Genomic DNA, 21,990 nt, shown 5'->3' with positions numbered 1-21,990 from the left:
TTTTTTTTTTTTTTTGAGACGGAGTCTCACTCTGTCGCCCAGGCTGGAGTGCAGTGGCCGGATCTCAGCTCACTGCAAGCTCCGCCTCCCGGGTTTAGGCCATTCTCCTGCCCCAGCCTCCCGAGTAGCTGGGACTACAGGCGCCCGCCACCTCGCCCGGCTAGTTTTTTTGTATTTTTTAGTAGAGACGGGGTTTCACCGTGTTAGCCAGGATGGTCTCGATCTCCTGACCTCGTGATCCACCCGTCTCGGCCTCCCAAAGTGCTGGGATTACAGGCTTGAGCCACCGCGCCCGGCCCGATACAATCTTATATCTGAAAAAACCTAGACGCCACCAAAAAACTATTAGAACTGATAAAATTAGTAAAGTAGCAGGATACAAAATCAACATACAAAAATCATTTGCATTTATTTATTTAGAGACAGGGTCTCACTCTGTCATCCAGGCTGGAGTTCAGTAGCATGATCATGGCTCATTGTAACCTGCGCCTCTTGGACTCAAGTGATCCTCCCACCTTAGCCACCAGAGTAGCTGGGACTACAGGCATGCACCACCACATCTGGCTAATTTTTATATTTTTTGTAGAGACGGGGTTTTGCCATGCTGCCCAGGCTGGTCTTGAACTCCTAGGCTTAAGTGATCCTCCCGCCTCAGCCTCCTAAAGTGTTGGGATTACAGGCGTGAGCCACTGCACGCAGACTAAGATTTGAAATTAAAGTTCTTCAGAGTTGAATAAAAAATTGTCTGGCATTTGACCAAATGCAGTTTAAAAGCACACATTTGAAGAAGAGTTGAATGAGCATGAGATAAATAATGAATGAAAGGAAATAATTCAACCAAATATGAAAATCAAATTATTTTATTGTAAAAATTTATATAAAATAACTCATAAGGGCAACAGTTAAAAACAAGTTAAACAGAACTAACTGAACGTATAAGACATTTCAAATAAAAAATAATAAAAGTCTTGCTAGCTTGCTTGAAAGTATATCTCTTTTAGATATATAATACTTTATATCCTAGACTTAAAATTGTGATTTCCATTACACTTAATTAGTATATGAAATATTAAGTACTATTTTTAAAAGACAGGTTCTCAAACTCAAGGATTAACAAACATTTGCAAAGTGAGCACCAAAGTCTGTATATTTGTTAACAAAGACACAAATCCAGAATACAAAATCTATCTGAAATTAAGCAAATATCAAATTATTTAAATATGACTCCGCCTGTATAAAGAGAAAATTAAAATCTTAGTTACACACACAGTTTTGCACACAATGGGTTTTGTCAGTACACATTTTTTTTTTTTTTTTTTGAGACAGAGTTTCGTTCTTGTCGCCCAGGATAGAGTGCAATGGCGTGATCTTGATCTTGGTTCACTGCAACCTCTGCCTCCTGGGTTCAAGGGATTCTCCTGCCTCAGCCTCCCGAGTAGCTGGGATTACAGGCACCTGCCACCACACCCAGCTAATTTTTGTATTTTTAGTAGAGACAGGGTTTCACCATGTTGGGCAGGATGGTCTCAAACTCCTGACTTCAGGTGATCCACCCGCCTTGGCCTCTCAAAGTGCTGGGATTACAGGCGTGAGCCAAGGCGCCTGGCTGTAAGTACACTTTTTTGTTTGTTTCTTTTGAGATGGAGTCTCCCTCTGTCGCCCAGGCTGGAGTGCAGTAGCTCGATCTCGGCTCACTGCAACCTCTACCTCCAAGGTTCAAGCGATTCTCCTGCCTCAGCCTCCTGAGTAGCTGGGATTTGTACAGGCACGTGTCACCACGCCCGGCTAATTTTTGTATTTTTAGTAGAGAAGGGGTTTCATCATGTTAGTCAGGCTGGTTTTTTTTTTTTTTTTTTTGGTTGAGACGGAGTCTCCTTCTGTCGCCCAGGCTGGAGTGCAGTGGCGCAATCTCAGATCTCTGCAAGCTTCACCTCCCGGGTTCACGCCATTCTCCTGCCTCAGCCTCCAAGTAGCTGGGACTACAGGCGCCCACCACCACGCCCAGCTGATTTTTTTTTGTATTTTTAGTAGAGACGGGGTTTCACCGTGTTAGCCAGGATGGTCTCAATCTCCTGACCTCCTGATCCGCCCACCTCGGCCTCCTAGCTAGGATTACAGGTGTGAGCCACGGTGCCCAGCCTTTCTTTTTTGATACAAAGTCTCGCTCTGTCACCCAGGCTGGAGTGCAGAGGCACTATCTTGGCTCACTGCAACCTCTGCCTCGCGGGTTCAAGCAATTCTCCTGCCTCAGCCTCCCGAGTAGCTGGAACTACAGGTGGCTGCTACCTTGCCTGGCTAATTTTTGTATTTTTAGTAGAGACAGAGGTTCACCATACTGGCCAGGCTGGTCTCGAACACCTGACCTTGTGATCTGCCCGCCTTGGCCTCCCAAAGTGCTAGGATTACAGGGGTGAGCTACCATGCCCGGCCTTGTCAGTAAACATTTAAAAAAAACAAAATAACTCAGCCACCATTCCTTAAAGTCTTTGTACAAATATGTGCTAGAAACTAAAAGGACTTTTAATAATTTCAAGATTACATAGAAAAATACACTTTTTGTTGTTGAAATTACAAATAGTTTTGCTTTTGAACTTACAAACATTTTCGGGATTCAGTCCACAGTTTCTAGAGAACAGTTTCTATAAATACACTTAAACTTTTCGTAGAGATGGGGTCTTCTCACTTGGTTGCCCAGGCTGCTCTCGAACTCCTGGGCTCAAGCAATCCTCTGGCCTCAGCCTCCCAAAGTGCTGGGATTACAGGTGCAGTTTCAATATTAATGTGGATTTTTCCCCCATTAAAAAAGGAAAGAATTCTATCTGAAAACCATACTTAGCAGAGTCCATTTTCCCCAGTAAGTTCTCCCTCAAAACCAGTCATAAGCTTTCACATATAAGCTCTTCCCACAACTATTTTGAAGAAAATTTGCTACTTCACATGTTCTCCTTACTCATTTAAAATGAGATTTTGTAGTTATTTGGTGACAAACTATTGTTTAGACGACTTTGTCCAAATATGTACTGATATCAGACAAAAAGTAAATATCTGCAAATATCTGAGGCTATCTCAATTTAAACAACAAGAATTTTATTTACATGACGATCACAGGTAACTGTTGATTCAAATAAGACGTTCTGTGTTGATTAATGCCATTACTCTACAAATAGTCCTTTTACAAAGCTACGTTCAAATTTCCCATGCCATGCATTTCACAACGAGGACCTGGATTCAGGTAGTAGGTTAGAAAGCCTATGATCAATCATGACAAGCTGACTTTGACTAACAGTCATCCCGTTAAAAAAAAGAAAGCCACAAACATGTGCTTTCTTGCCCCTTTCTGGACAGCAACCAGTCACAGAATATTTTAGGATATATTGCATAGAATGGCTCCCTCAAACAAATCAGTCCTCCGGAAGCACAGGATAAAAAGAATGTTTGGGAAATATTTTCTGTAAGGTCACTACATTAAAAATTATCCTATATCTATCTTTATTTTTTTTAGTCTTCCCAACAAAGAATCTGCTATGTAATTTCTATTAACAGCTCTAAAAGATGGAGAAAGTATTTTATCCTCAGGCAGACACTTTCAGTTTCTTTTTCTTGGCTTTCAGTACTGGAGGCAGAGAAATCTTAAAGGCTGTCCTGAAATTACAGAGAGGAAAACATTTTTCAATATTCTAGAGCTGTGAAGTATTAGCCACCCACACAATCTCAAAGATACTTACTCGCACGTAGTGCAAATGGGGCTGAAATTGCAGAATACTGTAAATTAAAAAAAAAAAAAGAAACAATGGGGTGGCTGAAAAAACAATACAGTTGAGAAACTGTTTTCCTGCCCCCAAACATAGAAAAAAAAGAAAAACTAGGTACATGAACTTACTTGACAAACACACAGAACAGACATAACCAATTTCAATGAGATTTCGATGACAGAAGCAAGCAGCCCTGTAGTCAACATGAACTGGGGGTGGGAGGATTAACTGAGATCTCTGATCTTGATCGGGAAGAAACACCCACTGTAAAACAAACAAACAAACAAAAGAAACTTTTATTTAAAAAATGGGAAAAAAATAACGTGAAGCCCCACCCTTCTAGGCCTTGGAACCCCAACGCCTGCATTTATTGCTTTCTCCCGAGTACTAGCACCAGCCATCCTGCTTCCATTCCTTTCCCAGGACACAGAGGTCATCCTTCCCTACAGGCATCAGGGTCACCACTGCTGTCTCCTTACCAGCAAATACTGCAGAAGGGAGGGCATCTGAGGCACCTTCAGGTACAGTCCTCCTGTGATGTCACAAGCCTGCAAGACACAGAGGGCTTGCTGCCAAACTCACACTTACCTAGGGTTTCCAGAGGAATGGGATTCTCACCAGCAATGCCTCAGGTCTACAAAATCAGAGGAGGATATGACACCGCAGATTATTATTATTATTATTATTTATTTTTATTATTTTGACAGAGTCTTGCTCTGTTGCCCAGGCTGGAGTACAGTGGCACAATCTCGGCTAACTCCAACCTCTGCTTCCGGGTTCAAGCGATTCTCCTGCCTTAGCCTCCCAAGTAGCTGGAATTACAGGCATGCGCCACCACGCCCGGCTAATTTTTGTATTTTTAGTAGAGACGGGGTTTCGCCAGTCACATGGTAATTCTATGTTTAACTTTTCCAGGAAGTTGTGAACTGTTTCCTGAAGTGGCTATACCATTTTACATTTCCAGCAGCACTATAGGAGGGATCCAACTTCTCTATATCCTCACCAACACTTATTATTAGCTGACTTTTGGATAACAGCTGTCCTAGTGGAGTGAAGTAATAGCTCATTGCGGTTTTGACTTACACTTCCCTGGTCAGTAACGATATTAAGCATCTTTTCATGTGCTTCTTGGCCATTTGCAGATCTTTGGAGAGATATCTGTTCAAATCCTTGACCTACTTTGAAGTGAGTTATTTGTCTTATTTTTGAATTTTAAGAGTTCTTTATATAATCAGAATATTAGTCCCTTTATCAGATACATCATGTGCAAATATCTCTCCCAGTTGTCTTTTTACCTTGGAAGCACAAAAATTTTTAATTTTCATGAGATTTGTTTTCATTGTATTTTGTTAATTTTATTATGTAAAAAGAAACTGTGAGATGGCTTTATTCTGTTCTCTTTAAGAAATAACACTTTTTGTCTAGGTGCAGTGGCTCATGCCTGTAATCTTATCACTTTGGGAGGCCAAGGCTTCAGGACTGTTTGAGCCCAGGAATTCGAGACCAGCCTGAACAACATAATGAAACCCCGTCTCTACAACAAATTTAAAAAATTAGGCCAGGCGCGGTGGCTCATCCCTGTAATCTCAGCACTTTGGGAGGTCAAGGCAGCAGATCACTTGAGGTCAGCAGTTCAATACCAGCCTAGCCAACAGGGTAAAATCCCGTCTCTACTAAAAATACAAAAATTAGCTGGGTGTAGTGGCGGGCACCTGTAATCCCAGCTGCTTGGGAGGCTAAGGCAGGAGAATCGCTGGAACCCAGGAGTTGGGGTTTCAGTGAGCCAAGATCACACCATTGCACTCCAGCCTGGGCAACAAGAGCGAAACTCCGTCTCAAAAAACTACAAAATTAGCCAGGCACTGTAGTACATGCCAATGATCCCAGATACTCAGGAGACTGAGTGGGAGGATCACTTGAGCTGGGGAAGATGAGGCTGCAGTGAGCCATGATCACGCCACTGCATTCCAGCCAGGGCAAGGGCAAGACCCTGTCTCAAAATAAAATAAAATAAAAATAACACTCTTTTGAATTTGGTCCTCTTTTTCTAAGCTTTTGCTATCTTCAGAGTTTTCCAAAGGCACAAAACACTCGCGCTCTCCTGGTTGCTGACACTAAGGTTTCCTGTCCATGTTCATGGTTTTTCCCAACAATCACTCATCTATTCATTTGATAAACACAGCTTTCTCGCTTTGACACGGCAGTGCTTCGGTTTACACTGAAAACCCTAGCTCTGATCCTAGGACCTTGAGGCTCCTCTGAAAGTACCGTCCTGGTTCAGTTGGTCTGTTAGATTCATTTACACATTTAACAACTGTTTTAGAGCACCGTGCAGGGTTACAGCAATAAACATCACAGAGTCCATCCTCGTGAAGTTAACATTCTAGTGGAGAAGGCAGAGAGTAAATCAGGTAAGTAAATGCACAAATGATGTTATAGGTTATGATCATTTCTATGAAGAAAAATAAAGTAGGCTAAGGGGAGCGGGAGTAACACTAACAATGGTGGTCAGGGAAGGCTTCTCTGAGGAGGTGACACAGAAGCAGAGACCTGAAGGCAGGCAGGGAGTAGGCCATGCAAATACCTGCGGGAAGAGCTTGCAAGCAGAGAGAACGGCAAGTGCATCGCCCCTCTGGCTGAAGCAGGCCTGTTTCAGACAACAGCAACGGGGCAGGGCGGTGGGGCCAGACTGAACAGGGAGAGTGTGGAAGACACCGGGCAAAAGCTTCCCAGGAGCCTCAGCAAGCAGCATCCGGAAGGCCCTGGCAGGCCCTGACTCTGGGTTTTAGTCGACGTGTGATAATAGGCCATGGGGGGGTTTTAAGCAAGTGAGCAACGGGTTCTAATTTATATTAGGTTGGTGCAAAAGTAATTGCGGTGTTTACTGCTTAAAAAAAAAAAAAGGGCAAAAACCGCAATTACTTTTGTACCAACCTTGTATTTTGAAAGCTTCATTCTGACAGCTGTTCTGAGAACCAACTTTCAACATTTATTTATTTTTTTAAAAAAGGGAGACAGGGTTTCCCTGGAGTGCAGTGGCATGATCATAGCTGACTGCAGCTTCGAACTCCTAAGCTCAGCCAGGATATATATATACACATACATATATATATACACACACACACATATATATATATTTTTTTTTTTTTTTGAGATAGAGTCTCGCTCTGTCGCCCAAGCTGGAGTGCAGTGGTGCAATCTCGGCTCATGTAAGCTCCGCCTCCTGGGTTCACGTCATTCTCCTGCCTCAGCCTCCCGAGTAGCTGGGACTACAGGCACCTGCCACCACGCCCGGCTAATTTTTTGTATTTTTAGTAGAGACAGGGTTTCACCGTGTTAGCCAGGATGGTCTCGATCTCCTGACCTTGTGATCGCCCACCTCAGCCTCCCAAAGTGCTGGGATTACAGGTGTGAGCCACCGTGCCGGGCCTCAGCCAGGATATATTTTAAAGGCGGAATGAACAGGATTTGCTCATGGTTATGAAAGGAGGGAAGAGAAGAGACAAGGAAGAGTTAGGTTTTTGCCCGAGCTGCTGAGTGAACTGCACTGCCACTTAGGGAGATGGGGCAGGAAGAGGCTGAGAGGACAAACCAAGAGCTCTCTGGTTTGGACACATGACGCTGAAGATGCCTGCCAGACGTCCAAGGGGAGGTACTACATACACGGCTGATTCTGCAAGTCTGGAACTCAGGACGGTCTGGGACTGGACTAGAGAAATGAATGTGAGGGCCGAGGAGGTAGAGCTGGTATGTGAATTCATGGCAGAGACAAGATCGTCTTGGAGTTAACAGACAACGTGTAGACTGAAATGTGTTGCTAAGAAATGAATTCAGGGCCGGGCGTGGTGGCTCAAGCCTGTAATCCCAGCACTTTGGGAGGCCGAGACGGGTGGATCACGAGGTCAGGAGATTGAGACCATCCTGGCTTACACGGTGAAACCCCGTCTCTACTAAGAAATACAAAAAACTAGCCGGGCGAGGTGGCGGGCGCCTGTAGTCCCAGCTACTTGGGAGGCTGAGGCCGGAGAATGGCGTGAACCTGGGAGGCGGAGCTTGCAGTGAGCTGAGATCCGGCCACTGCACTCCAGCCTGGGCTACAGAGTGAGACTCCGTCTCAAAAAAAAAAAAAAAAAAAAAAAAAAAAGAAATGAATTCAAACTTTTTGAATTTTTACTACTGAAATACAATACGTACAAGAGTCTATATACACAATGTGTAAGTATGGTTTAAATAATCAAATGAACATCATATACCTATGATCAAGCTGAAGAAACAGTAGAGTCTCAGAACCTTTGAAGCCTGTGAATTTTCCCATTGGACCTCGCTCTCCCCATCCTTCATCCCCAGCAGTAACCTAAATTCAGGGTTTGTCACAGTTTTGAGCTTGTAACTGATCCTTTAGGAAACAACATTTGTGGCCAAAAAACATCTAACAATAACTCAGTAATTTCTTCAGACTTACTTTAGGGTTTTGTTTCCTTTGGGTTAAAGTAAAATTCAGTTTTTATCTTTTTCATTAAAAAGCAACGTCTGACAGTGCTGCCCAGTGGAAACAGAATGCAGGCAATATGTAATTTAAAATGTTCCAGCAGCTCCACACGCAAGGGGGAAATAAATAGATAAAATCAGGTTCCATAACATACTGTATTTAACCCAATATACCCAAAGCACTTTCATTTTAAATTGTAATCACTATAAAAATCACTAATTGTCATAATCACCCACACAAAGCATGGTTTTAAAACATACCTGTTGGAGGAGCCCTGAGTCGGAATCTAAAACACAGGCATCAATCAAAATATTCTGAAAGAAACGTTTTGAAAATATTACAGAAATAATAACAGTAATGATTACCCTATACTGAGAACCTACTACATGCCATACTCTATGCTTAAAATAGCTCCCTCAATACGCAACGTGACTCTGCACGGCAGATATTTGCATTTGGCAGCTGAAGCACCCAGGACATGGCTGGGCTGTGGTCACAGAGCCAGTGGGTGGGAAAGCTCTCACCCCACTCGGCCTGTCTCCAAAGTTCAGGCTCTTTTCACTACATCATGCTGTCACTCCACAACAGAGAACATTATGCATGGCTATAGCAGCATTTTATGTTAAGACTGAAGTTTTGCTTTGTTTTTTTGGGGCAGACTCTAGCTCTGTTGCCCAGGCTGGAGGGCTGTGGCGTGATCTCCACTCACTGCAAGCTCCGCCTCCCGGGTTCACATCATTCTCCTGCCTCAGCCTCCCGAGTAGCTGGGACTACAGGCGCCCACCACCACACCCAGCTACTTTTTGTATTTTTAGGAGAGACGGGGTTTCACCATGTTAGCCAGGGTGGTCTTGATCTCCTGACCTTGTGATCTGCCCGCCTCGGCCTCCCAAAGTGCTGGGATTAGAGGCATGAGCCACCTCGCCCGGCTAACACTGAATTTTTAAGAAGGTTTTCTTTCTTTATAAATACATCAAAGAAGAAAATGTATTATACTTCATCTGAACATTTCAACTCTTTGCAAAGTAAAAACATTGAATCTTTATAGATCTCACCACAGCAAAAAGAAAAAGAAATTGAGGCAAGGTTTATACAGCAAACTGTCAAACCAGAGTTTCTTGGCATAGGGTCCATGGATGGGCTAAAGGTTACCTGAATGCCATGAAACTCTATGCAAAACTGTGGTTGAGTGCACATTGTTCTGGGAATGCATCAGCTTCTCAAGTGGTCCAGGACCCAAAATAGAAAAAAGACCAGAACATTCCTTGCCCATTCATAAGGTTACGTAGTCAGAATACCTCAGAGTACAGCATTCAAAAAATGAAACTGACTCCTTCATTATGAAACAAATACTTTAAATGGCAGGCTCTCAGTTCACCTGTTTCTGTGCTGCGAAGATGACATTCATGAAGTTCATATACTGCAACGCACTGTCTTCTGCAGCCTTAATCACCTAAAAATCACAGTCATGTTAATTCTGCCCAGGCACATCCCAGTCCTCTCACACCAATGTCACATAATATATTGCGAACCACAACCAACATTACTCCAGTTTGTCTTCCCATTTATCATTGTTAAATGATACCTAAAGTATAAAGATGACAGTAACATTTCCCCCAAAATCCTACCACCCAAGGACAGTCCACTAAGGGTTTGATGAACTCCTTCTGGGGAGCACCTACGTGGGCAGGTATATACATGCACACCCAAAACATGAACACAAACATACACAAAATACATATACACACACACCCAAAATACACACACACCCCCAAAATATACACATGCACACCCAAAATACACACCCACTCCCAAATTACACACACCTACCCACCCAAAATATACACATGCACACCAAAATACACGCACACCCAAAATACACACAACTATCCACCCAAAATATACACATGCACACCCCAAATATACACATGAACCCCCAAAATACACACCCCCAAAAATACACGTCCCCAAAAATACACACCCCAAAAAACACACACACACCCAAAATACACACACTGCAAATACATACACATACACCCAAAATTCACAGGTATGCACATCCAAAATACATACACACCCAAAATACACAGGTACGCACACCCAAAATACATACACACTCAAAATATACACACCCCAAAAGTACACACACCCTCAAAATACACACACCCAAAACACACACAACCAATAAATACACCCCCAAAAAATACACATCCAAAGCATACCTCCAAAATACACACCCCTCAAAATACACACACCCCAAATACACACATAAAATATACACAAACCCCAAAAACACCCAAAACACACAAACATACCCCAAATACATACACACACACAAAACACACACACATCCAAAATATACACACATACACACACCCAGAATACACACACATCCAAAATACACACACTCACACATGTCAGGATGATTACTTAGCATTCTGAAACCTGCTTTTTGAGTCCACAATATATGTGGGAAAAAATATTCTTTTCTTTTTCTTTTTTTTTGAGATGGAGTCTCGCTCTGTCGTCCAGGTTGGAGTGCAGTGGCTGGATCTCAGCTCACTGCAAGCTCCGCCTCCCGGGTTTACACCATTCTCCTGCCTCAACCTCCCGAGTAGCTGGGACTGCAGGCACCCGCCACCTCGCCAGGCTAGTTTTTTGTATTTTTTAGTAGAGACGGGGTTTCACTGTGTTAGCCAGGATGGTCTTGATCTCCTGACCTCGTGATCCACCTGTCTCGGCCTCCCAAAGTGCTGGGATTACAGGCTTGAGCCACCACGCCCGGCGGGAAAAAATATTCTAATGTCCATGAATTAGAATATATACTTCTAGAATATATGCTTCTTGCAGACTTCATAAATTTCCACTATTTAAGCAGTTTCCAATTCTCAGTTTTAAACAATGTTCTGATGACACCCTCATATACCCTCTACACAGCTCTCTAATTACCTCCGGAAAATAAGCAGTGATTACTAAAGTGTATGCACATTTAATATTGATACAGATTACCAAAATGCACCCCAGAAAAATTTTTACCAATTTATCCTCCTATCAGCAATGCATGAGAATAACCAATCCCCAACATCACCATCAACCCCGGGAACTGCCAGCTTTTTCTTTTTTTTTTTTTGAGACGGAGTCTCGCTCTGTCACCCAGGCTGGAGTGCAGTGGCCTGATCTCAGCTCACTGCAAGCTCCGCCTCCCGGGTTTATGCCATTCTCCTGCCTCAGCCTCCCGAGTAGCTGGGACTACAGGCACCCGCCACCTCACCCGGCTAGTTTTTTTTGTATTTTTTTAGTAGAGACGGGGTTTCACCGTGTTAGCCAGGATGGTCTCGATCTCCTGACCTCGTGATCCGCCCGTCTCGGCCTCCCAAAGTGCTGGGATTACAGGCTTGAGCCACCGCGCCCGGCCCAGCTTTTTCATTTGTGCTAAACAACCGTGATCCACCTGCCTCGGCCTCCCCAAGTGTTGGGATTACAGGCGTGAGCCACCACGCCCGGCCAATTACTTGACATTTCTTTGCTTACTAGTAAGACTGAACATATTTTCAAATGCTAAAACTGACCTTTTGCTTTTGCAGACTGCTCGTTTTCTACTTGTTTTTCTAAAGCTTGACTTTTAACAATGAATTTATGGCTGGGTGCGGTGGCGTGAGCTACCGCACCCAGCCTTCTTCTAGTACTGTTATGACTTGAACTTTTACACTGAAATGTTTGATCTTTACTAGAATATATTTAAGTGTAAGTGGTGAGACAAGGAACAAGCTCTGCTTTTCCCCAAATGGCCAATCAGTTGGGCCAGCACCTTTTACTGAGCAACTCATTTTCTCCCCACTAATTTGAAGTGCTTCCTCTGTGACAAGTCCAGCTCTCCCATGTACGTGGTTTGATTACTGGACTCTAGTCTTTCCTATTTTGTTTGTGTGCTCTGTGCTACTACCACACAGTGACTTGCTCTACATCGTGTTATAAGGACTAATGCAGCAAGCTCCTACTTACTACTCCTTTTCAGAAAGTTCCTGACTATTCTTTTAAATTTATTCTTCCAGATAAACTGTTGAATTTCTCTTTTTTTTTTTTTTTTTTTTTTTTTTTGAGATGGAGTCTTGCTCTGTAGCCCAGGCAGGACTGCAGTGGTGCAATCTCGGCTCACTGCAACCTCCACCTCCCGGGTTCAAGCGATTTTCGTGCCTCAGCCTCTTGAGTAGCTGGGACTACAGGTGCCCACCACCACACTCAGCTAATTTTTTGTATTTGTATTAGAGATGGCGTTTCACCATATTGGCCAGGATGGTCTCAAACTCCCGACCTCTTGATCTGTCTACCTTGGCCTCCCAAAGTGCTGGGATTATAGGCGTGAGCCACTACACTCGCCTTGAATTTCTTTTTTAAATCTCCCCACCCTGCCAGGAAAAAAAAAACCTCCCTGATATTCTGACTGAGATTGTAAATTGAGTTTACAGTATGATTTTGGGAAAACTGACAACCAAGAACAAAATATGGCTCTCCATTTATTCTTCTATCTCTCTCAGAATTTTAGTTTTCCTTATCATCACTTTTACACACTGCTTGTTAAATGAATCCTGGATAGTTAATATTTTTTGCTCCTACTATAAATGGGTTTATTTCCCATCATGTTTTCTTTTTTTTTTTTTTTTTTGAGACAGAGTCTCACTCTGTCACCCAGGCTAGAGTGCAGTGGCGCAATCTCAGCTCACGGCAACCTCCGCCTCCCAGGTTCAAGCGATTCTCCTGCCTCGGGCTCCTGAGCAGCTGGGACTATAGGCATGCACCACCACGTCCAGCTAATTTTTGTATTTTGACTAGAGACGGGGTTTCACCATGTTGGCCAAGCTGGTCTCGAACTCCTGACCTCAAGTGATCTGCCTGTCACAGCGTCCCAAAGTGCTGGGATTACAGGTGTGAGCCACCACACCCGGCCTCCCATTATGTTTTCTAATTATCTATAGTTGTCATATAAAAAAGTAATGATTTTTTAATCTTACCAATATCCTTGACTTCATTTCCTGATTATCTATAAAGAGAAAAAAGCAGAAAAAAATTTAACTAGATCTTATTAATCATATATGGTTTCCTAACCAATTTTTAAACAGTCCAGCAAAGAAATACTAGTAAAATAAGTAGGATTATAGTTCTCATAGGAAAATGCAGGCTCTTACCTTTAATTTCCTTGTTCATTCTGTGAATGTCTTAATTTCTTAACATTAAGGAATACAAAAATATTATTTTACTTCATAAATATTTATAGTAAAAAGAAATATAACCTCCAATTTTAAATAAACCCAGCATCTACCTAGCTAAGAAGGGAAATGCTCCACTTACCAAGATAAATACACGAGAGTGATTGGGGGTTTTCAGTTACTAACTCTGCAGTCAACTGGGCTTTGTAATCTAACCAAAATATAATCTCTGTCCCAGAAAATTGAAATTCCCAACACTCGACTGTCCTATTGTTATCTACCGTGTCCTAAATTTGAATCCTGGGACAAGAAGTATTGATTTACAAAGATGTTCAGGCAACTCACATCAAACTCCAGAACAAAATAATCACTCAATACTGCCCCTCCCCCAAAAATAATGCCATAAGACCGAGAAAACATCACACAGATAAAATGGAAAGGTATTGCCCTATGCTACATGCAAAACCATCTGTTCACCTATGGAGAAGTGGCCACTCATTTATTAAGCTTCAGGGCTCCTAAACGGCTTTTAAAAATCCAACACTGTTCCCAAGTCAAGAAGAAAATGAAAACGTTTAAGAAGTCTGAATTTATCAAAATAAGAAACAAGAAAGCACCCTGAAGCAGTGTTTCTTGCAGGCAGAAAGACATAATGGAGAAGCTAGAGTTTTCTCACTCTTCCCCATTTCCAGTTTTTACAGCTTGTCTTAAAAAACATTTCAAAGCCAGCCACGCACAGTGACCTGTAATCCCAGCACTTTGGGAGGCCGAGGTTGGTGGATCACTTGAGGTCAGGAGTTCAAGACCAGCCTGGCTAACTTGGTGAAACTACATCTCTACTAAAAATACAAAAAAATTTAGCCGGGTGTGATGGTAGGCACCTGTCCCAACTACTTGGGAGGCTGCAGCAAGATAATTGCTTGAATCCAGGAGGCGAAGGTTGCAGTGAGCCAAGATTGTGTTACCGCACTCCAACTTGGGTTGACAGAGTAAGACTCTGTCTCAAAAAAAGAAAAATTCAAAACCAATATAAACTATTTTTTAAAAATTACCCTTCAGTTGAGAGTACTCACACCTCCCATTAATGGGCACCCAAGGTTCTAAGAAATATCACAAGTTAAGATATGTTTATTACAGAAGACACCTTTTAAATGATTCAGACACCAAGGATACAGCAAAGTGCTTTGGCCAGGGATCCTGCCAGCAAAGTTTCTGTATGTTGACCCTTTATGTCACCTGCAAATAACAGAAAATATTTAAAAGGGAATTTTTAAGTACTTTCTTTTTTTTTTTTTTTTTTTTTTTGAGACGGAGTCTCGCTCTGTCGCCCAGGCTGGAGTGCAGTGGCGCGATCTCGGCTCACTGCAAGCTCCGCCTCCTGGGTTTACGCCATTCTCCTGCCTCAGCCTCCTGAATAGCTGGGACTACAGGCGCCCGCCACTGCGCCCGGCTAATTTTTTGTATTTTTAGTAGAGACGGGGTTTCACCGTGGTCTCGATCTCCTGACCTTGTGATCCGCCCGCCTCGGCCTCCCAAAGTGCTGGGATTACAGGCGTGAGCCACCGCGCCCGGCAGTACTTTCTTGAACTAAAATAATTGGGTGCTTTCCTGAACTAAGTATGCTTTCAAACCAAAACACTCTTCATGAATGAAATCAAACAAGACATTTTCAAACTAGGTTTAAAAACATAGCAATGTGTTCTTGGTAATGGTTAACTAAGCAACTTTTTAACCTTTTCTCAATGTGAAACATCCTGGTGTTTGTTCAGGGGCTAGCGGGAGGGCAAGGGGGAACAGGGAGTTACTGTTCAACAGGTACGGAATTTCAGTTTGTAAAGATGAAAAAGTTCTGGCGATAGACGGCGGTGATGATTGCAAAACAAGGCGAATATACTCAACATTACTGAACTGTACACTTAAATATTGTCAAAATGGTAAATTTTATGGTAAGTAAATTTTACATTAGAAATTCTAAAAATTGGTAAAATGGCAAATTTTGTTATTTGTACTTTACCATACACACACACAAGATCCTGTTTTTACTTGGAAAGGTTCCAGTTTATTCATGATCTATGTGGTACAAAATGTCACGCATAAGTCTAGCAGCCTGGACAGAGTACAAGGCTCTGAGGCCCCCTGCCCTCCCTCTCCCACCATCCCCTCCTTCCCTCTGCGCTCAGCCAGTGCAGGGAAGACTGGGGAAACTCTTTCCTCTAGCCATGAGAAGCAGGGAGGAGTTTGCCACTTGTTTGGTGCCCTGGGTGAAAAAAGTCACTCAAGATATCAAAATCCTAAAACTACAGTTCAAGAGGGCAAGGAGCCCAGATTGACACTCTGTGCAAGCCAGCTTAGAGCTGGTCCAGGAGAACTGACGCCCCATGGGTGAGGTCAGACCAGAAAAGGTCTTGAACACTATACTGTGAAGCCGAGCTGAGACTTAATCCTGGAGGCCAGTGACTCTCAAAGTGAGATTCTGGAACCAGCTATAGGGGCACCACCTGGGACCGTAATAGAAATATAAAGTCTCCGGACCTCCCTAGATCCAGTGAATCGGAAACTGAGTGGGGCCTGACACTATTTTAACAAGACTTCCAGCTGATTTTTTAACAGGTTTATAATTTACAAACCATAAATTCTGGTCTAAAAGTACTTTTAGGGATGCAATTTAATTATTTTTAGTAAATTTACAATTATGCAATCATCATCACAATCCAATTTTAGAACAGTCTCCTATTACCCCAAAAGATCACTTGGGCCCATTTGCAATCACTCCCGAGTCTCTGCCCAGCCCTGGGCAACCACTAACCAACTTTCTGTCTCTATAGAATTGTCTTTTCCCTCAGGTGATTCTGATTCAGGCTAAGGTTTGGAAACCACCACCTGCAGGCAGAAGGGAGCCAGGAAAGGCCTATGGGCCCAGGAATAGCAGCTTTCATTTTTAAGATGATAACTCTGGAGGCTGAGTGCAAAGACTTGACTGGGAAGACAGGAGTCAGAAAACCAGTTAGAAGCTATAACAATCATCTAGAGCAGTGGCTCCAAACGTGGGGTGAATGTGCCCTACAGGGGGCATCTGCAATGTCTGAAGACATATCTGGTTGTCACAACTAGGGGATATTATGGTGTCTAATGGTCCAAGGCCAGAAATGCTGCTAAACATCCTACAACGCATAGGGCAGCTGCCACAACAAAGAATTATCCAGCCCAAAATGTCAATAGTGCTGAGGTTGATCAAGATGACAATAAGGGATGGGGCCTGGGTGTGGTGGCTCACACCTGTAATCCCAGCACTTTGGAAGGCCGAGTCGGGTGGATCACCTGAGGTCAGGAGTTCAAGATAAGCCTGGTAAGCATGGTGAAACCCCGTCTCTACTAAAAACATTAAAAATTAGCCAGGTGTGGTGGTACGTGCCTGTAATTCCAGCTACTTCGGAGGCTAAGGCAGGAAAATTACTTGAACCTGGGAGGCGGAGGTTGCAGTGAGTTGAGATCACGCGCCATTGCACTCCAGCCTGGGCGACAAGGGCGAAACTCCATCTCAAAAAAAAAAAGATGACAATAGGGATGGGGGCTGGGTGTGGTGGCTCATGCCTATGATCCCAGCACTTTGGGAGGCAGAGGCAGGAGGATAGCTTGAGCCCAGGAGTTTCAGACCAGCCTGGGCAACGTAGCAAGACCCCATCTCTATAAAAATTTTTAAAAATAAAAAATAAAAAGATGACAATAAGGAGTGGGATTCTGGAGACACTTCTGAGGCTAAACAACTAGATTTTGTAGCTGGTTAGATGTTGGATGTGAGGAGGAGTTAAAAATGAAAGCTTTGGGCCGGGCGCGGTGGCTCAAGCCTGTAATCCCAGCACTTTGGGAGGCCGAGACGGGTGGATCACAAGGTCAGGAGATCGAGACCATCCTGGCTAACACAGTGAAACCCCGTCTCTACTAAAAAATACAAAAAACTAGCCGGGCGAGCTGGCGGGCGCCTGTGGTCCCAGCTACTCGGGAGGCTGAGGCAGGAGAATGGTGTGAACCCGGGAGGCGGAGCTTGCAATGAGCTGAGACCAGGCCACCGCACTCCAGCCTGGGCGACAGAGCGAGACTCCGTCTCAAAAAAAAAAAAAAAAAAAAAAAAAAAAAATGAAAGCTTTAAGTTTAGAAAACTAGGTGGATGGGGGCTGACAGAAATAGAATGGAAATGGTGGTGTGATTGAGAGCAAAGATAATGAGACTAGCCGGGGCCATGTCAAGAGACTGTGGGACGCTGAAATGGAGGCATTTGAGCATGAAAGAAAGTCTGGGTTAGAGACAAAGTTGGAAAGTGTCCATATGTAAAAGATAATTAAAGGCAAAAGTGGATAAGAACATACAGAGGGAGAAAAGATGAAAATCATGTGTCGAATTAAAAACGTATTTTAAGAGACAAAATGAAGGAAAAGCCAGAAATAGAGACTATGAAGTAATGTTTCAAGAAAAGAGGAAAAACAGGTCACAGGGCATTCTTAGAAGCCAAAAGACATGTTTCAAGAAGTAAAGGCTGGTCAGCAGTGTCAAATGCCGTAGAGGCTAGGCAAATAACGAACCGACTTTGATGAAAATGATTTTTAAAAAGAGAGAACGTGCAGGCATACAATACAAAGAATCCACATCTTTTAACTTAAAGCCTAAAGGACCTCCAAAATCAACCCTATTTGCAAAATAACAATTTTTAAAAGCTGTTACTTTTGGTCATTAGATCTTTAATCTCTTCAACAATAACTTCATTCGCTGAGGTTAAAAGTTCGTATTTTCCATCTTTACTCCCAGAGGGATTAAATTCAGGAGGGTTGCCAGGGTCTCCGAAGAAGTCTCCAAGTCTGCCATTCTTTCCAGGATATAAGAATCGGCTGAAACAGCAGGGGAAAAAAACCTGGTTACACCAGGCCTCACTGCCCATGCTCACTCATGATCAGAATGAAATTCAGCAGACAACAAACAAAATCACAATGTGGGATTCACAAAATTCTAGAGTCAATTTCATTTTTTAAAAAATGTGTAAGATAAAACTTTTTTTTAATGTGTAAGAAAAAGGGTATAAAAACAAAGTAAAAATGTATAAAATAGGCAAATTGGCCACAGAATGTTTTACTGGTTCCAGTGTTTTCTGAAAAGTGTGGGGAAATACAGAGGGTGTTGGGTTATCATCTCCGAAATGCTGCAGAGGGGTGCCTGTGCCTTCCTTTCTCAAATGACAACCACAACAGGTTCACACCAAATTCCAACTTACTACTAGTTCATTATTTGAGGTACACATCCATCCCAGTAATACAAACCTGGTCCAAAGGTCCCTGAAAGATTCTCCCAGTGATTCATGACTCTTTTTTTGTTTGAGACACAGTCCCGCCCTGTCACCCAGACTGGAGTGCAGTGGTGCAGTCTCAGCTCACTGCAACCTCCACCTCCTGGGCTCAAGTGATTCTCGTGCCTCAGCCTCCCGAGTAGCTGGAATTACAGGTGTGTACCACCAGGCCCCAGCTAATTTTTTGTATTTTTAGTAGAGATGGGGTTTCACTATATTGGCCGCTATGTATGGCTGGTCTCAAACTCCTGATCTCAAGTAATCTGCCCACCTCAGCCACCAGAAGTGTTGGGATTACAGACGTGAGCCACCGTGCCCAGCCTCATGACCTTTTTTTTTTTTGAGATGAAGTCTTTCTCTGTCACCCAGGCTGGAGTGCAGTGGCGTGATCTTAGCTCACTGCAAGCTCCGCCTCCCGGGTTCACGCCATTCTCCTGCCTCAGCCTCCCGAGTAGCTGGGACTACAGGTGCCCACCACCATGCCCGGCTAAATTTTTTTTTGTATTTTTAGTAAAGACGGGGTTTCACTGTGTTAGCCAGGATGGTCTCGATCTCCTGACCTCGTGGTCCGCCCGCCTTGGCCTCCCGAAGTGCTGCAATTACAGGCATGAGCCACTGCACCCGGCCATGGCCTCGTGACTTCAAAAAAAAAAAAAAAAACTTTGACAGGTATAGTTTTTACTGGTATTGTAACCAAACTAGCATCATCTTTTCATCCAATTCTGAGAAAAAACATGTAGTGAGGATGAGAGTAAGAGTATGTGTTTGGTGGCCCATGGGCTCTTTCACCCACCAGAGGAAGCAGGCAGCCCTAAGAACCAAGAAAATCTGAGAGCTACCATAGAAATATGTTGGTAAGCAAGAGTCTTCTATTGTAATGTGGTGATTAAGACATAGAAGAGCCAGGCGTGGTGGCTGATCCCTGCAATCCCAGCACTTTGGGAGGCTGGGGTGAAAGGATTGCTTGAGCCTAGGAGAGCAAGACCAGCCTGGGCAACACAGTGAGAGCCCATCTCTATAAAAAATTCAAAAATTAGCAGAGTGTGGTTGTGAACACCTGCAGTCCCAGCTACTTGGGAGGCTGAGGCAGGAGGATCACTTATGCCCAGAAGTTCAGAGGCTACAGTGGCCCATGATAGTGCCACCGTACTCCAGCCTGGGTGACAGAACAAGACCCTGTCTCAAAAAACAAAAAAAACAGACATCGAAGAGCTGTGTCTTACATGGGAATTCAACTCTTCTGTCAGTGCATAATGTGAGAAGTAAATATGGCCCAAATTATTCACAAAAACTTTGCTGTATCCACAGTTCACATTTACACATCAGCTGCAGGCTATGCACCATCTTGCAGTGAGTCTAACACAGCCAGTTTCACACCAGTGTGAGAAACGACCACTGTTTCTTCTGCCAAGCACCAGATGGAGTAGTTGGCTTGGGTTTAGAAGCCAGTGTTATAAGAAAAATCCTTATTTCTAAGCACCAGGTTCACTCACAGAGCAGGGCAACAGGCCATGAGAACTATGCAGAGCCAAAAGTAAACAGAATCACATCTCCCATCTCACTTGCACTCTGGGGCAGACACAAAATGGGAAGACAGGTGAGGGAAAGTAGCTGCCCGACTGGATAGCTCTCTTCCCCTTTCTGCCTAAATAATATAGTTTAATCTGTGCAAATTACACGGGCCATTATGTAACTCTACTACCGACTAACGATGAGGTTTGCAAAATTCATGGATATCACAATGTACACGTACTGGCTCTTGGTGCTGTGGCTGTTCACTGGCACAGAAAACATTTTCTTTTGCAACATGGAATAGGAACAAAACATGCCAACTGGCACAAAAAAATCATGAATGTTAAGCACTGAATAGGAAAAGCAATCACAACGGTCATACCTTTCTTGAATGTGACTCGCTATCACAGCAAGTTTGTTGGAACGATTCATGAATAAATGCGAATTTCCCAGCACCATCACAGCATCTATGCATTTGGATAAGGTAAACTGTTGAAAAAAAAGAAAGACATTAGAAAAACAAATTAGCTATCCAAATAACCATGTCAGGTCTTGACATAATTAAGATTTCGTTTAGATAGGGTGCAATGGCTCAAGCCTGTAATTCCAGCAGCCTGAGAGGCCAAGGTGGGAGGACTGCTTGAGTTCAGGAGTTTGAGACCAGCCTGGGCAACATAATGAAACCTTAGCTCTATAAAAAAGAAACAAAACTAGCCAGCCATGGTGGTGTGCACCCATAGTCCTAGCTGCTCTGGAGGCTGAGGTGGCAGGATCGCTTCAGCCCTGGAGAGCCAGGCTGCAGTAAGCCAAGATTGTACCACTGTACTGCAGCCTGGACAACAGAGCTAGACCCTGTAACAAACAAACAAAAGACTTCATTTAAATTTTAGATAATTATTCACTATTAAAAATTTGCTCAGGAGCTCCCCTCCTCCAAAGCCATAAACAAAAACACTTAAAAACTATAGTTTTCTAATTTTACTTATATGAGATCATTTCTACATTAGTACAATATTCCACAAATATTTGCAGCGTAAAATTTAAGGAATAACAAACATGTCACATGTTCTGTGATAAAATTTCCAGCAAACTATTACTATATGTGGAGTAGATAATGAATACATACTGAAAACACTGGAGACCTGTAAAAATGTTTAATATATTTGTTCACTAAGTATACTGAGCCACTACTGTATGTCTGGTATATACTTAGTGAACAATATAGTGGTTGCTCAGTATACTTAGTGGGCAAATGAATTAAAAACTTTTTTTTTTTTGAGATGGAGTCTCACGCTGTCGCCAGGCTGGAGTGCAGTGGCCCAATCTCGGCTTACTGCAACCTCCACCTCCCAGGTTCAAGCAGTTCTCCTGCCTCAGTCTCCCCAGTAGCTGGGACTAGAGGCCCATGCTACCACGCCCAGCTACTTTTTTGATTTTTAGTAGAGATGGGGTTTCACCATGTTGGCAAAGATGGTCTCGATCTCTTTACCTCATGATCCGCCCGCCTCAGCCTCCCAAATTGCTGGGATTACAGGCGTGAGCCACCATGCCCAGCCTAAAAACTTTTAAACTTTGAAAAAACAAATACAGAATATCACCTTCCCATAAGAACTAATATTATTAAGATACATAAGTCAGTATTTTTTTTTTTGGTATTCAAAATGTTCAGAGAAATTTCTCTAGTAACAAACTAAACAAGTG

The 21,990-nt window shown here is 43.2% G+C and overlaps 1 protein-coding gene across 3 annotated transcripts in view; it reads right to left on the bottom strand.

The window, feature by feature from the left end:
* Nucleotides 1-844: 844 nt before the first annotated feature.
* Nucleotides 845-21,990, bottom strand: part of GTF2H3 (general transcription factor IIH subunit 3) — a 31,392-nt gene continuing 10,246 nt past the window's right edge. For 2 of the 3 annotated variants that reach the window (XM_050748118.1, XM_050748119.1), the window contains 11 exons: nucleotides 20,672-20,778; nucleotides 18,162-18,325; nucleotides 14,619-14,681; nucleotides 13,425-13,454; nucleotides 13,251-13,279; nucleotides 9,620-9,694; nucleotides 8,502-8,555; nucleotides 4,232-4,300; nucleotides 3,881-4,016; nucleotides 3,726-3,762; nucleotides 845-3,642 (listed from right to left, as the gene is read on the bottom strand). In XM_050748118.1, coding sequence (XP_050604075.1) covers nucleotides 3,573-3,642; nucleotides 3,726-3,762; nucleotides 3,881-4,016; nucleotides 4,232-4,300; nucleotides 8,502-8,555; nucleotides 9,620-9,694; nucleotides 13,251-13,279; nucleotides 13,425-13,454; nucleotides 14,619-14,681; nucleotides 18,162-18,325; nucleotides 20,672-20,778 — 834 coding nt within the window. In that variant the 3' untranslated portion in view covers nucleotides 845-3,572. Of the gene's footprint in view, nucleotides 3,643-3,725; nucleotides 3,763-3,880; nucleotides 4,017-4,231; nucleotides 4,301-8,501; nucleotides 8,556-9,619; nucleotides 9,695-13,250; nucleotides 13,280-13,424; nucleotides 13,463-14,618; nucleotides 14,682-18,161; nucleotides 18,326-20,671; nucleotides 20,779-21,990 lie in introns of those variants that run through there. The other variant, XM_050748120.1, reaches the window with a different exon arrangement.

Source organism: Macaca thibetana, chromosome 11 (genome assembly GCF_024542745.1).
Source record: "Macaca thibetana thibetana isolate TM-01 chromosome 11, ASM2454274v1, whole genome shotgun sequence".
Classification (NCBI taxonomy): domain Eukaryota; kingdom Metazoa; phylum Chordata; class Mammalia; order Primates; family Cercopithecidae; genus Macaca; species Macaca thibetana.
Note: the sequence above shows the minus strand (reverse complement) of the source record. Positions and strands in the feature narration are given on the sequence as shown.